The sequence below is a fragment of the Daphnia magna genome, linkage group LG2 (genome assembly GCF_020631705.1).
Source record: "Daphnia magna isolate NIES linkage group LG2, ASM2063170v1.1, whole genome shotgun sequence".
In the NCBI taxonomy this organism is placed as follows: domain Eukaryota; kingdom Metazoa; phylum Arthropoda; class Branchiopoda; order Diplostraca; family Daphniidae; genus Daphnia; species Daphnia magna.
The window spans coordinates 470996-487140 of NC_059183.1; the positions used below are offsets into that span (position 1 = coordinate 470996).

The 16145-nt window shown below is 39.1% G+C and overlaps 2 protein-coding genes and 1 long non-coding RNA gene across 17 annotated transcripts; 1 reads left to right on the forward strand and 2 right to left on the reverse strand.

The window, feature by feature from the left end:
- Nucleotides 1-120: 120 nt before the first annotated feature.
- Nucleotides 121-6121, reverse strand: LOC116915547. 15 transcript variants are annotated; one of them, XR_006642852.1, is made up of 11 exons: nucleotides 6003-6121; nucleotides 5805-5932; nucleotides 5634-5739; nucleotides 3884-4002; nucleotides 3371-3801; nucleotides 1812-2524; nucleotides 1648-1734; nucleotides 1366-1562; nucleotides 1185-1302; nucleotides 1022-1115; nucleotides 121-948 (listed from the first exon to the last, which is right to left on the reverse strand). It is a non-coding gene; the product is annotated as an uncharacterized LOC116915547 (long non-coding RNA). The 15 variants fall into 15 exon arrangements; XR_006642845.1 differs by having other exon boundaries at nucleotides 1812-2612; XR_006642846.1 differs by having other exon boundaries at nucleotides 1812-3052.
- Nucleotides 6122-7608: 1487 nt separating this feature from the next.
- Nucleotides 7609-8596, reverse strand: LOC116915539 (endocuticle structural glycoprotein SgAbd-5). The gene is given in 4 exon segments (XM_032920699.2): nucleotides 7609-8078; nucleotides 8080-8125; nucleotides 8202-8329; nucleotides 8435-8596. Coding segments are annotated over 4 exon segments (315 nt in total). The 5' UTR covers nucleotides 8444-8596; the 3' UTR covers nucleotides 7609-7946.
- Nucleotides 8597-13583: 4987 nt separating this feature from the next.
- LOC116915495 (cuticle protein CP14.6) lies at nucleotides 13584-14629 on the forward strand. Its single transcript, XM_045170280.1, has 3 exons — nucleotides 13584-13723; nucleotides 13826-13950; nucleotides 14055-14629. The coding sequence occupies exons 1-3, from the start codon at nucleotides 13718-13720 to the stop codon at nucleotides 14383-14385; spliced, it is 462 nt and encodes a 153-aa protein (XP_045026215.1). The 5' UTR covers nucleotides 13584-13717; the 3' UTR covers nucleotides 14386-14629.
- Nucleotides 14630-16145: the final 1516 nt, after the last annotated feature.

A 16145-nucleotide genomic window follows, 5' to 3' on the forward strand; every position in this document is an offset into this window, starting at 1 on the left:
GTACACATAAATAAAAATACGGATAATATTGGGTATAAATGAGGATACTGCATCATTCACTTAATCAATTCCATTTGATGAATGAGAAGTGATCGGTAAGCCTTTCTTTTCACAACAATAATGAATTTTGTGTCACAGAACTTGACCGAAATTTTATTCACCAAGCATCATAAGGGATAGACCTCAAACCATTCAAGCTTTAGAAGTGCGGGTCATAATGGCATACGTCACATAACCATTAGGAAATTTAGGAATTTTGGTTGTAGTATGATATTCCACCTTCTGGAGGTGTAGTATTCCAGAGCTGGGGTGTAGTACTCGGCACCATTTGTAGTGTAGTATTTTGGGGCTTTAATATAAGAGCTACGAGTGGCATACGTGGTAGTATAGTAAAATGAAGACTCAGCAAAGTAGCCTGCAGCCGAATGGCACCTGAGAGCTTCAGTGTAGTAAGCGGCGGCGCGCGCGGCATAAGTTATAGTTCGTAGTTAGGCTCGACGTAATAAGATACGGCAGCAGCGGTGTAGTAGCTCGGGTCAGAGTGGTATTTCGGTAGCTTCGGTATAATAGGTGAATGTAACAGAAGTCCCTGTGCAATGCTCAGGTATAGTCGGATAGTACTCCGATGTCTTGGTAGCATAGCTTGGTGAGACACATATATAAAAGTGTGGTAAACCTGAGCTTCCGCATGTTAACTTGTAGCAAATTAATATTTTGAAGCTTCAGTGTAGTAGCTGGGAGTGGGATAGGTGTCGGTGTTGTATTCAGGTGCTTCCTGGTGTAGTATTTGGGAGATACATATGTGGCTGTGGAGTACTTCTGCGATTTGATCGGGAAATTCTTGTGTTTAAGTTGTGCAGTATTGCGGCGATTTGATCATGTAATGCTCGTAGTTCGAAATAGGGGTGATCCAGCAGCATAAAAATTTTATATATGGCTTTAAATTATCTGCATTCCACAAAAAAAAAAAAAAAAATCATTTTAAGAAATCTATGTCTATGAATTGAAGGCATTGCAATACTTTGATCCGCTCTAAGTTCCTGCATATCATTTCGGCCATACCAGGTTCACTGCTATGGTTACATTGTTATAAAAATATAATAGTTAGTTGAATCCTAAGTAAGAGAAGAGATTGGATGAGAAAAAATTATCTTGCATACTGAAAATCAATGAATTTACAGTACCTGGAAATAAACGATCTAATAATAATAATGGCACATAGTTTCTTTTGATTGGAAATGAAGCACAATCTAATGTTAATAATGCCTTAATTTCATTTGACAAGGTCAAGCAGCTCTAACTCTTTCATTGAAAAAGATTCCTGCTGATTACAACAAACTTGTAAAAAAAAACTTTATTGCTTACTGTGAACTGAAAACATATGAATTGGTTGTTGTTATGTTAGACCGATTGGTATGGAAACTGAATTCTTCTGCTCAAAAGTGAAATGTGAGCTATTTTATTGGTTGTTCGGCTCCCATGATTCTGGACAGCTCAATCTTCTTGATTAGGATTGACATTCTGTTCTGGGGTATAAAAATATCTAGTACCACCAACATTTCCTGTGTCACAAATAATGGCACCAGACAAAGAAAATAAAATAATCAATTTAGATTTGGCACAATCAGGTATTACACATAAACACACATCAAACAGCGATGTTAGACCCTCCATCTGTTTGCATATCTGGTGACATGGATAGCTTTCATACCTTATGCACACACTCCTCTGTAACTGAAAGGGAAAAATTTGAAATTTCTGACTTGTTTACATTGCCCTCCAACAACTAATGAAAGTGATTAAGTGATTACCCTTCATAAATTTAGTTCTGCAGAAATTGCTGCAGTTGAGGAGTTGGCTGATCGTATTAACAATGAAAATAAACGTATAACGAATGCGATAGATAGATTATGAAACAGATTCGTAAGTCGTATCTGGTCTTATGTAAAAACTAACAATAATTGACGAAAAAAAAACAAGTCTTTCAGGGGACTTGCAGCCGTAGCAAAATAACGATCGACGACATGACAATTACGGAGCGAATTGCGTGACTTTGACTGTTGCTAGGAGACGCAAAACCACACCTTGAAAAGTTCGCGGCCTTTTATTCCATAGTTTTGCCCAACGCCATCTATCGCCATCTATCGCGAAGAAAAAACTGCCGAAACTCGAGTCGGCCGGCTAGTCGCACTCCTTCATCGTTCAGCCGATAATTACGGGACCTCGACGCTGCAAGCATAATTATCTGCATTACAAGATGGTACCCATGTCCGCGGCACAGCATCGAAGTTAAAGCACCGATAACCCCGCGAATGTGGTGCCATCTATGGAGTTCCGGGGAAAAAGATGGTTGAAATCCGGATGGACATGGACACAAGGGAATGGAGTTTTGAAAGAATCCCTATCGGGAAATTACTTTCTCGGTACGAAATAACTTTTTAAATCTTCAAAGCGAGACATTATATATTTTTGTGCAGAGACATAGGCTGTACTACGTGAAACGTCCAAGTTTTCGGCAGTCCATCTAAAAGGAAAGATGTTTGAGTAGACGAACTCGAAGAGATGGCATATGAAAGGGTACGTAGGTATCCGTCAAACACAGAAAAAAGCGCCTATTTTCCGGAAGAATGATATCAGTAATTAAAAAATAATTGTTAAGCAAAAGTTTTGCATTTATAAAAAAGTTTAAGATCAATGCAAAGACTAGAAAAAAAAGAGATTGCATCCTAGTAGTTTTGGAAAGGTTAATGTTCGTTATCACTTTCTTCCAACGATCTTATAGGTGACCAAATACGGCTGTTCAATACTAGTTTGGCCGAAAACCAACATTCAACTGATACTGAATGAATGCCAACAGATGGCATGACACACACATTTCCATAGCAAATGTAAGCGGGAAAAAAACGTGAAACAGCGATTTTTGACAATAGGCGACAGAAAGATAAAAAGTATCGCGTGAAGAAGTTTGAACATTCCAAACGCAATTCTCATTCATCAGGAATCCATCAGACAAATCCATCTTCCACCGCCTATACTTTCAATATTCATCCACCTGCAAGATATATTTCGTATGACAGTCGCAGAGAAAGTACCAAGTTACATGAGAAACTGAAATCAAACCCTGCTTTCCTATATCGATAACAAACTTTGAAATACGAATCGCCACTTCACAGACGAAACAATATAAACTAACTTCTTCCAGGTAATCTAAATTGCTGTTTCAAATTACAGCGCGTGAATTACTGGTTCTATGTCAAAATGATGCCAAAAGAAATTTCGCTAGTGTCCGACACACTTTTACTTCCATATTCATTTTCTTAACACACAAAGTATAAGATATTTTTTTTAGTCTACAACAACTTTCACTAACCTCCCATTTTTGGGCATCCATCCATAAAATGGTGAAAAACGACGAATCAAGTTTGACAATTCCTTGATCTGGAGGATGGAGATGGACCCATTGCTCCATGGCAGAAAAGTTTCTTACGAGACGTAAGTTCTCGTTAAGAATTTTCACGTGGACGTGATTCCCTCGAACTGTCAATCGTATCCATTAAGAAATCCATGAATAGCTATGGTTTCTATTGAAGAAAGAAGAAAGAAACAGGATTAAGCCCAAGATTTTAAGTTCAAATGATAAAGGCAATAAGTAAATCCAAGACGATATCATTTTTCTAGAAAATGAACGATGGATTTTTCGATTTTGACAACAGGATTGACATGATAGTAGTTCTGTTTCGTCATGGACTGAAGTATGCTATCCCTTGAAGAATGACCCTATTCCATTGAAAAAGGTGAAACCTTGACGAACAGTTCCAGTGAATGGATAAAGACATCATTTATAGATGGGATTTTAAAATGAGATTGGTTTTTTTTTTCTTACCGTCAAAAGAACTGGGAGACCTTTGTTGGTTAACTACTCTTGTTTATCACGTTGCTACGCTCGAGGTAATCTACCTGCGTAGTTACGACCTTGGAAGGTCGTTGCGTGATTGCCTACATCTAGAAAGAAAAGAAAAAAAATGCATACAGTTGAACACGAATTTAAATATATTACCTTACGGGATATAGTGCGCTAGGGTCTGTCTTAAACTAGTTGCATGATCCCAAACAAACCAAAAAAAAGTCTAGTCCCTGGGCATTAGAGCAAGGACGTAGGATCAACAAGTGACGAGATGTTTATTGTTATTAGGGAAGAGAAAAGGAATAGAAATATTTTAATTTTTTTGAGAATGAGAAAGTTGGACTACATTATTTTTAAAAGAAAGCCGTATTACTAATAGACGTCTTAACGTGGCCTCGCCGGTATTCATTTATTTTCAACTTTATGCTACGCTACAAAAATCGTTTTGTTCTATACATTCTTCTGACAGCGACTTTTAAGGGTACGGCAGCAATTATACAGATATCGAAGGTCGTTGCATAGTAAAATAGTTACCATACATGTCACTTTAGCCGATTATACTAGCTTTAAATTTAAATAAAGCAGAAGGAAACTAATCACCGCGGCACAGGGTTTGTCAAATCACTTTTCATCGATCAGAAACCTCTAACCTGGTCAGACAGCTTCGTGTTTCTTTTCGCTAGAACCTTTGGTGAATAGTATGGCTTTGCTTTCAAGGTTTTTGGGGTAGATACGAGCTTCCCAACAAGGGAATCTTGGTCAGGGAATGGAAATTGTTGCTGTTTCTTAATAATATTTCATCTGAAACGAATAGTAAAGAATCAAATAAAGCGGTGTTACCTACCAACAATAAAAGATTTAAAGTAGAACCATGGTCCACTTTGGAAAATTCAACATTACTGCGCAAGTACCTTAACCTGTGTCACCTACTGGTGCTAAATAAATCTTTATATGGAAAAAAAAACTGAGCCGGTATGTTCCTACATCTTTGAAACTCAAAGTAGCATATTGCGATGCCATTATTTAGGGGGCGAATTGTTGTGACAGTTCTAGGAAAGTATTAGACAACACTAGAATTGCGAGAAAATAAATTTGAACGTTGAACAACTTCTTGTCACGCATCCAATATACCGTTATTTTTGCGGTCGTGCCAAAACAGCATTTTTCAAAAGCATTCATTCCGCTCCCGAACAAAGAGAAAGTGATTTCCTAGGAACTCGCTTCGTGTCAAGGTGATTCTTTAATCACGCGATGAGAAGAGAATGGCTACGCTATCAACAGTCAATCCTCATTTATAATAACTAACGAGTACAAGTGGTTAAATGTTGATGTTCGAATTTGGACAAGGCGATCGGATAATCCTTGTCACTGTTAATGCTCATTAATCACAAAGTATACTTAATTCTGTGGAAATACTTTCCTTTCACTTGCTATGAATTATTGCTGATTTTATGCAAATTTGTTGAGGTTTCATGGTGATAAAAAATCCAAGTAGGGAAAGATACCTTACATGGAATGTTAAGAAAAACCAAAATATTTCGCATGATTACAACATTTTAAATGGCTTCTAGTTCATTTTTGAAGTATAGTCCAATGGCCACTTTCCCAACATAATTACGGTATCAGATAAATATTCTAAGAGTGTTGGAAAGTTGTTACCAACTGAAATCCCTACTGAAGGATTCTCCTGGTATCCAACTATTTGTGAACTATTCCAGTTAGCACAAACCTTAGGACAACCTCCAGCTGAGAAAGTTCTGGACCTCCACATGATGACTCCTTGGAGACTTTGGCAGACTGTTGCTAAGCTAAAAAACTGGCTGATATTGAGAAACCTAAGAAAAGGGAAAAGAACTATAACTATAAGGACCAAAACATTGATAGTATCCACCATGAATACTTTTTTGGATCGGAAAAGCTTTAAGCCAGTTAACTTCCAAGAAGTTTTCAGGTGCTGAAACCCATCGGGCATTCTCTCAGTTACGTAAAATTCATGTTCTTATTCGTTTTGAAGCATTTCCTTGATAGCTGGAAAGTAGAGATATAACAGCACATGTTGTTGAACAGAATGCAACGTTTACTATTACTGAACAATTACCCGATTTGAACTGATAACTCACGTTAATCACTCAAGTGACTCGACTTCTTGTGCATCCGTACAGGCGTACACACACCTGTTTAGACGAAAGATACGACATGAAGCCAGCAGATGGCAACAGAAGTATTAAAAGCGCAAAAAGCAACCGGAATATGATTAATTTGGAATTGCGAATAGCAAAACTGAACTTAATCTTAATTAAATATTTAAATCTCTGTCGAAGACATTGATATTGGTTTTCTGTCCTTCTGGTAATACAATGCTGATTTTGGACGGAATGCAAATTAGCAAATTATGCTGCCAGTGTCAAATTAGCAAGCCCGGTCCTGTCACACAAGATTAAACTTTCGATCCTTTGAGCAACAAAAAAAGTGTGCTCCATCGTGAAAATTAGAACAATAATTTTTTTTTATTATGCATATTGAGAAAATAATCTGAAATGTTTGGAAAATATTATACACGCTTGACTTGCTAGCAAATTAGCGAACCCATTAAAAATTCTACATGGAAAGATTAGCTTTAGTAAGCTGTTTGTTGAATTTTGAATTCACAAATGAAAAACAAACTTGGTTGTATGGTTCTGAAACAGATGGCGTTGGCATGCCAGAAAAACCTTCATTTGTTCGTTCGATTTTGTTTATGGCTAAGAATGTATACTAAGTTCGAACATTTTATTGCTACCTAATTTCTTTGTGTTATCTTATTTTGGTTTTTAGTTTCCTGATTTTCCTTCTACACTTTCGATTTCTAGTCTTATTGTGTTTTCCCTTTATTGAAAGCTATTCTAGTCAGGTTATTCCCCTTCAACGAAACACACAGGATGGGCTTCAATTTCCGATGAATCACGCAAAACATAAATATCATTAACTCTCATTTTGTTACACAATCCGATCGCAGTCAATAGTTAATGGCTGTTTACTACTCTGGTTAATTGTGACAACACAACACTGCGATTTAGTCAAAGGAACATTTTCGTATCGTATTAGTCTGTCTTGCTTGTTTTTAAGATGAAAATTGGCTGCACCCGAACGAGCTGTTCAAACTTTAATTTTTAAAATTCCTCTATGTTTATAGAGAGCAGGATTCTTTTTTGAGTAGACCAGCTTTTTTTCTTATTACAAGACGTTCTGTAAAAAAAAACGGGGTGGACATAAAAAGAAAAGTACAGGGGGTTGTGTGTGTATAGCAACACTCCTAGTAACACGTTACTGATAAAAAACCAGAAGAACGGACAAACCTGCTAAACCAGCCCGGCAACTCTAGCAAAAGACCCTCAAGAAACGACTAGAAAAAGAAAGTGAAAGTAGATTTTTTTTTTTCTTTCTTTTTTTTCCCATGTGATTTCCATCGGCAGACACACAAAACAGGCGCCGACTGCCAGTCTGATGCGTGTCTTTCCCCCCCACGCATTTGACACCTGCTGCTGCTCCATTGGCCCAGCAGCCCAGTATCATATTTGCCGGTGAAGGTAAACATTTCAACCTTAAAAAAAAAAAAAATCCTTGTCATTCGGTACTGCTGAGTCACAGACGGTAAACGTCTGAGAATCCCACACTACAAAGTTAAATCGAAATTTAAAAAAATATATAAACAAATGAAAGGGACGTTGTATACAAACAGGTGTATTTCGATGCGTTGCGTATTGTGTATAAAGTGATGTATAGACAATAGAATTTAGGAATAATCAGAAATAGGAAATGTAGTATAGGAATATTGGCGCCAATTTTTCAAATTGGATATTTTTTTTCTTACGTAGCGAAATTGGAACAAAAATAATCCAATCCATACTTTATATCGTTACACTCGATGTGTTGTAGTCTCGAGATGTGATGATATAAAGTATGGAATGTTTAGTTTGGGGGTATTTTTATAAGGCATCGTCAGAGAGGGCGGATCGATTTGGCGGAATCGGTAATCCAGGATCCAGTTGTGAGATGAACGTTCTTATGAAACGGTGACTTTAGGTTGGAATCCCCTCTCGTCAGCCACGAAGGTGATGGTAACAGTTTTGCCTTCGGGAGTTTTCCATGAGATGCTTCCGTTGGAAGTAGATCCAGTCTCTTCGCCAATCTTCTTTCTGGGCTCCAGCCTCTGATCGTTTAATACCATCTCCGGTTTCGTACCTGATTGAACGATTTTTGTTTTTTAATTATTTAGCTGTGAAGTTATGAAATTTATTGAGAAAAATGGTTCAGTTACGAGAAGGAGTAGCTGCCGTCCTCCTTCTGATCGAATTGGGAACTGAGAATCGGCACTGGGGTGTTTCCTCCTTGGGGTGCGGATGAGGCGATGGCCACCAAGGCGGCGAAAAGAGCAATGGCGAAAATCTGTACATCGAAAATGATTTTCGAATTGATAATCATCAAGTGAAATGCTGTTAATCGCTATTCTATCACTAGAATTTTCAATGTTTAAGAAGATGAAATGCTTACCGGCTGCATGTTGGATTGTTGCTTTTGGTTGCGAGATGAGCAAGAAAGCTTCTGAAGTTTTAGCTGTCGGACTGGCAGCTTTTATAGCGAAAAATTTCTCTCGCGATCAAATAGACACAGCAGTGGTGAACTGCACAAGGCGAGAATGAAAAAACCAGGGAATCTCCCTTCCAACCCAAAAGAAAATTACGAACCATACGTAAGCAGCAGGGAAATCGTGACGAACCATCTTCCTTTCTCCTCCTACGTGTACCTCATACCCTTCCCTACCTCTTAAAAAAAAACAACTAGTAATGAACATGGTGGCGTAAGCATAAATTTTTTTCGCGTATCTCGTTTGAGTTTCCATTGTGACGGAGCATTCAGATGTGAATTCAAGTAAAAGAAAAGATTGATAAGACACACACACAGTAATTTTCGTTCGTTTTTTTCTTCTATAAAACCATTTGGCATCGGTCCACGTCTTCCTCAATTCACGTATCGCATCATCATCAAATCAAATAACTCTCTCGCTATCCAAGTTTTTTTTATTTTTTTGGGTGATGTTCTTTTCTTTTTGGAAATTGTTTCCCCCTGCATTTGCCAAAAGGTGTAAACTTTGTAACCAATGTGTATTTGCGTATATTTTTTATGTGTGCGTTTTAATGGGGCTTGTCGTCATGGCCTCCTTTCTCTCTCTGATCTCTCAACAGTTAACAATGTCCCTTTTTTTTTGTTATTGTCAGTCGTTTGATCGCTCTCTCCAAGTCGAGACCCACTTGACCTGTACAATATACCACCACTAAACTATACACAACAATAATGATAATTAAAGGCTATACACAAAACGGCTGTGCTTCTCTTAAAGGATGTTTGCTTAATGATTGCACAATTTCGTTTACTGATTTCGTGGGAACCACTCGACCCGCTTAAGATCCCATTCCTTTCTTCAGGTCCGTCAGGTCCATTGATGATGTGGAATATTTATTTGATTATTTATTCACGCAATGTGAATAAATAAAAGTTCTATACTTTCACTTTCATTCAATTCATTTGCATAATGTAGAAGTGTTTGATGAATTTAAGAGAACAGAAAATGAATTCGAATTCTGAAACGATACAAACATACTAGGAACACACGCGCAAAGGGATGAACGTATAACTGAGGGGCGTGCGAAAAAAGAAGAAGTTTCTGGTTGCCATGTCGTTGGAACACCTACGTATTCAAATAGAGACTACGAATAGGTAAACCTTTAGTCGTGGTAAATTTACGATCATGTTGGTAATAAAATAGAAGAAATTTTGCGCGCTCAATGAGCTTCGTGTAGCGCTCGGAAATAATGCCGATTCTTTGCCATCTTCACTTTATGGTATTACATTCACAATGCTAATGCATTTTTTTTTATATTGTTCTTTTTTTTTTGCGCTTTCCTCTATTTGATTTACCGCTGCGAAGCACATTTGCCATCTTCATAAATCACGATCTTCAGCATTTTTTTTTTTTTTATGTGCACGTAGGCCAATGCTGTCCCTTCATGGCTCTATACCATTTCCAGTCGGGTTTTTCGCAATCGGCAATTGCGAGTTGTGCGTCCCCGTAACCCAAATCATCTCCACTTCTCAATTAATAACGTTAGCTTTTGAGCTTTGGCTTTGTTCAACTCTTATACAGCTATATAGCGTACGATTCAAGTATATTTGAATATCGTCTTGCTCTTCATTTCGCTCTATGTGCCTCGTCAACAGCTATAGGCTCTTGATGTTTTCTTTGATAAGAAAGATGCATCTAAATACCGTAGCGGCTGTATAAGATCATCTTTACGTGATGCTGACAGAGAATTGACCTAATTCCCGCGCTGCTCGTTGTATACATACAGCCGTTAACTGCGTGCCATATTTATCTAGTCTAAGTTATGCTGCTGTGAATGATGATGCGGTGTGTTTGATGTTCGTCCTTCAAAACGACGATGTATGACGAATAGCATGCGGACACACTGCCGTCACGACGATTATGCGTGACACACGAGACGTTCTTTGCAATTCTTACCAATGGTGACTAACCCCGAAAAGTCCTGCACGAACTTTGCGGTTGACCTCCGCATATGCAACCCAAAATTTTTTCTTCTGCCATCGCTCAAGCCGCGGGAAATCAACTGGCTATGGTGTGTGGTACAGATGCGTTGACAACGTGCGCAGCTGGTATATTATGAGCTAAAGTATAGACAAAATAAAACAAAAATCTGCGCATATTTTGTTGGGTAAGAGGGGAAAATTCCAAAGAAAGGAACCGCAAGTTGAACAGGTATATATATATATAAAAGAAGCAAGGTTCGTCGTTGTAATGTATAGTAAAAAGGTGTAAGTGCGCTTTCTTATTTTTAGCTACTGTTAGCAAGCATAATCAAGTCGTCAGGTTTTTGCTCCACTCTTGGGTGATTAAAGCGTTTCACTGCCGGACTCACGAATCTTATACATCAGGTGTACACGGAGACGCGCTTGAGATCCGGCAACCTTGACACGCCGAAGAAGGATGACACAGTCGTGACCACACGCCTTGTGCGGACGTTACGCGTGAGTAATCAACCATGTCAGTTTGTCTGCACCGTCGGCATGCTTAACACTATTTAGCGACGTCAACAACGGCCTCCAAACGTTAAAAATTATACCTGATAATTACAGGCTAAAGATGAAGAACAGTGAGCCTGATTGACGTTTGTCCTCGTTTTCTCGCAGTTCTTCTTCGAAATGTTTTTTTTTTTATGAATTGTTAAGTGTTCCACCCTTTTTTGGGGGGGGGGGGGAATATTACCCAGTAATTATACAACCTCCTTATCCGGGACTAGATTCGTGAATTTCAAACAATTTGACACACTTTTTTTGTTGCTTATAGTTGCAATTGATGTTCAAGTGGAGGAGATGCGCATTTCGGAAAGAGACTTTCATTTTCTTGTCTATTCCATTCTACAGGAATTTAATGCCATATACTTATAACCCGCGGGAGAGACCGAATAGAGGACAAAACCAAATCACGACCGTGCGGCTGACCAACAATCGCAAACCGAACGTGACCGTGAAAATATAGTTTCAATTTCGTACACGGGTGTTCTTTCTTTCTGGCCATCATCTTCTCAGAAGCCGAAAGAGTGTAAGAGCAGAAGCCAATCGATAAGTCATCGATCAGACGGAAACTTGCCGAATGAAACTGCAACTTGTTTGCAACCAGAAATATGTAGGGCCTACATATAGAGTCGTGCACGAATGGCAATATCCGCATGTATATCTACATAGACTTTCTTACATTGCTATAAAAAAACGTGCTGCTCTATTAGCCATTATAGCTTTGAGTTGTGAGCTTTTTCTCGAATGGATCTACCTTTCGGCTGTTGAAGGGGCGTAGACCCTGGGGCGTGACCACCATCCTCTCTTCTGCCCAGCAGACATCATGTCTGCCATTTTTGGCTTTTCTCCGAATATTCTTTTGCAAGCGTATCCTATAGAATACAAATATCTCAAGCGGGCCTTTATTTTTTCTTGGACCAACGATTGCTATAATAAGGACTCGGACACAAGATGATGTGTGCATGTCATACATGTATACGCCAAAGCGATTTGTATGTATACGGACGTGTTATTACACGCACGCGGACGGAAGGTGAAAGTGTGGCGACCTGAAATCGACAACAAAAGAAATACACATAGAAAAGAAGAGTGGCTCTCTGCTCGCAAAGGCATGAAGATTAACGGCGCTTACGTGCACGTTAGTCTTCTTCTTTTATTTTTTTTCGGCTAAAGTCAAAGCATTTTCCCTTTTCTTCCTCACCATTGGCATGCCATATTCGCACGGCGCCGTGCCGGTGAAACCACACTGGCGAATTATTTATTTATTATTTTTTTTTTTTTTTTTGCCTTTCAGTTCCAGTATAGTTCCAGCGCGACTTGCATAAACCAGCCAAGTATTTACTTGAAAGATTTCTCTTTTTTTTTTTTCGACTTTCTTGTTCATTTCAAAAGGCTACGTATTACATTGGGATAATACACAAATGGGAGGGAAAAGGGCTCCTAATGTCTTTAAGCGAAATTGATGTTTCGTGAACATTTATCACTATAGCGCAACTGACGGTGACGGTGCCATAATAACTGTTTTTGATTCAAAAGTGAAAACTACCATATCCCATTGTATTGTTCCTTTATTCGTCATAGCGACAGTCGCGATTAGGTCATTTCTCCGACCTCCGTCTTGAACGAAATTCCAAAATATTGTTGATGTGGACTGTGTATAGTAAAACGACTGTAAAATCAGCAACCTCGATCGTCAGTTTGTCGGCGATGATGGATCACGTGTGTTAAATTAACCCAGCCTCCAGTCATTGTATTATCTTAGAAGGATATCAGAATTGGCCGGTAACAATAATATGCAAATTTGTGATTTTATTGTATTTTTCTTCGAGGGTTTTACCTTGTGCAGAGAACCGGATCCCGGATATGTATCGTTACGTAAGACATTGAAACAGGCAAATTGCAAATACAGTTATTTAAATGAATTTTTTAAAAAATGTAATCACTTCACACACAAAAAAAAGGGAAAGAGAAAGGTTCGTGTTCCAAGATCTGGTCGAATTCAGCAGAAAGCATTCGATTCTAAACCTAAAAAAAAAACGAAAAATATGGAAGGTTCCATATAAATGCTATCCATCAATATATCATTACAGTACTTGAAAAATAAAAAAATAAAAAAACCTCAAGGGGGAGGGACATGACGACGGAATGTTGGGAAATGGGCAAGTAAAAAAACAAAAACAAAACAAAAAAACATTGCCGACGGAACCGCCAGAACGAAACGATGCGAACCAGAAAGAACAAAACAACAACAAAAAAAAGAGCCGGTTACATTATCACGCTTCTACGTGAAGAAGATATGGAGACACGCCATCGCTCATCGTCCTCTTCTCCTTTTTTTTTTCAAGCAAAATGGAGAGTTTTGTTGTGAAGCGTCGTGTATAGAAAGGCAGGAATTGTTGGAGAGAAAGACGGGGTGGAGGATTAAAGTGGAGGACGACCAGGTGATGAAATGTGTTCACAAGAAAGAGAAGGCAGTCCTTGAGGGAAAATTGATTTTTTTTTCTTCTTCTTCTGCTGGTTGGTTCCTTCCTCTCCAGTAAGCAGACAGGCAACAGAAAAGAAAGAAAAAAAAAAAGAGACTCACGAAGGCACTCTCAAGGAGGCGCCCACCATTTTTTTCCGGAATGTATAAAACGGCAGGTAGAAAACAACCGAGCGTCGCACATCATCACAAGCATCCGCACAATGAAGGTGAGTTCCGCTCATCGTTTCTTTCTTTCTGAAATTTCTGAAATTATTTTTTGATCGAGAGTTGAAGCGACATTGATTTCTCATACGACGACACATACGCAGGTATTTGTTTTAGCAGTTTTGATTGGCTTAGTGGCTGCCATGCCACAGGATGCGGCCAAACCGCCCGTCGAAATCATCACATCCGAAAGCGAAGGACCCAATTTGGATGGCAGTTACAAATTCAAGTAAGTTTTCAACTCACCTCAAGATCTACTACTCTCTTACACATTTTACCTTTGAAAATGAACTCCTTCCAAATGAAAAAAACAACAAAACAAAAACAAAACAGATTCGAAACAGCCGATGGCGTGAAACGCGAAGAGGAAGGAGCTCAGAAACAGATCGGAGAAGAGGCCGGAGCGACGTCCCGCGGCTCGTGGTCTTACACGGCGCCGGAAGGTGACAAGATTGACTTGACCTTCGTGGCTGATGAGAACGGGTTCCAGCCTCAGGGCGCTCACCTTCCCGTTGCTCCCGAGCCATCGCCTGCCATCAAACGAGCCCTGGCCATCATTGCCCGAACGAACGCAGCCGATGAGGCCCGCGCCGCCGGTATGAGCACCAAGCAGAAACTTCAGATGCTCGGCCTCCTCGATCAAAGACTTGGTCTTCGTAAATAAAATACTTTCTGCCGAATTTTCCAAATCCATCCAACAAAAACCAATTTTGGCCCACCCTCCTCCCCCCCTTTGTATACAATTTTCTTGTACTAAAAAAAGAAAAAAAAAAAGAATGAAAACGAAAACCAAAAAAAAAAAAGGACGAATAATAATCGATGACGTACATCTTAGGCCTCCTATTATAGTGATATCCTTGGATAACAAACAAAAATAAACGAGATGAAAGTGTGACAAATTGAAAAAATATGAACAAGACCACTCGCGTTATTCATGTCCCATTTTGTGTTATGCCGTAAACGTTGGAAAATAATTACAAAAAAAAAATGATTTCCAGTAAAAAAGAAAATCCAATATGAATATACGATACACGTATAGGACACGTAGGTCGTTGTGTGGGAACTTTTTTCCCTTTTGCTATACGTGACGGATCGTAAAAAATGAAAAGCCGACAGCAAAAATTGACGATATGACGAGAAGGAAAACGTGTGCACACAGTCCAGGTGCTCGACGGCCCAAGGCCGTCCACAACTTTCGATTTTCTCCTTTCCATCAAAGGTAAAAGAGAAAAAAAAAAGAAAATGGGGGAAATTCAAAAGTCATCAAGACATCGTTACCTTGAGGGCGGACGATGTTTATACAGACACAAAAGGTACAATACATAGAGCGGCATGTGAAAATGACACACCAAAGTAAAAGTGTGTGTGACGTTGCCGCTATTGCCCGTTTGACTCTCGCATTTAGCGCAGCGGAGATAAATGCGAGTGTCGAAGAAGAAGAAACGCGTCGATGCAGCTGTACACACGAAATGTTTACGTCCTTGAAGATGTTACTTGTTGAGAAGTACATTTTTTCAATTTCATGTTGCATCCCCCCCCTTAAGTGAAAACGCCTTTCTCTTATTCAACATGTCCTCTAAAGTTTAAAAAAAAATAAATCTGTTAATGAATGCAAAAAAAAAAAGGGAATCACGAAATCATAAGTACATCGTGCTGAATTTTTCCCACTTCACTTTTATTCTCTACGCGAAATAATAATTCGTTGGCGGGGGTGGGGGGGCACAGACTTATTTTTAACGTCAAGCTCATCACGACGAAGAATGGCGTTTAAACAAGCATTCATAGTTAAACGTTAAGAGAATTTTAACCGCTTCGTTAAGAACATCATGACGTATGAAGAAAGCATTCGATACGGTTTGTTTGGCCGTTGCAAATTTCTAAATGCCACCACGAAAACATTCAAAACGTTCAATTAGAAACGGTATATACCTATACCCCAACAACTCGAATTAGAGGACCGAAATGAAAAGTTAAATGAAATGTTCTCCAATATAAGTGTAAACTGCCGATATCGTTATTCAAATATAACACACACACACGATAAAGGTATATTTTTGAGCCAACAAAAATGCGCGGAAGAAGGTGCAGCCGTCAAGGTCGTGCAAGGTGCATCTACACATGCTGTGGTAAGATGTTGGACGAGTATACAGACATCCCCTTCACTCGATGCACAATAACGATATTGAACGACAGTCTTTCACATCCGCCTCCGTGCTGCTTTGAAATTTAAATTCTTATACACTTACACACACAACGCATTCGCTATCGTCACTGGATGTCCTGTACCAGAAGAACAAATGCGTGCGTATCGTGCACGACAATCTCTTTGTTTTTCCCAACCAAACGATAAACAATATCCGCCATCGCATATATGGCCGATAGTTTATCGGAAATTGTTTGAATGCGTTTGGCGCAGGAGGGAGC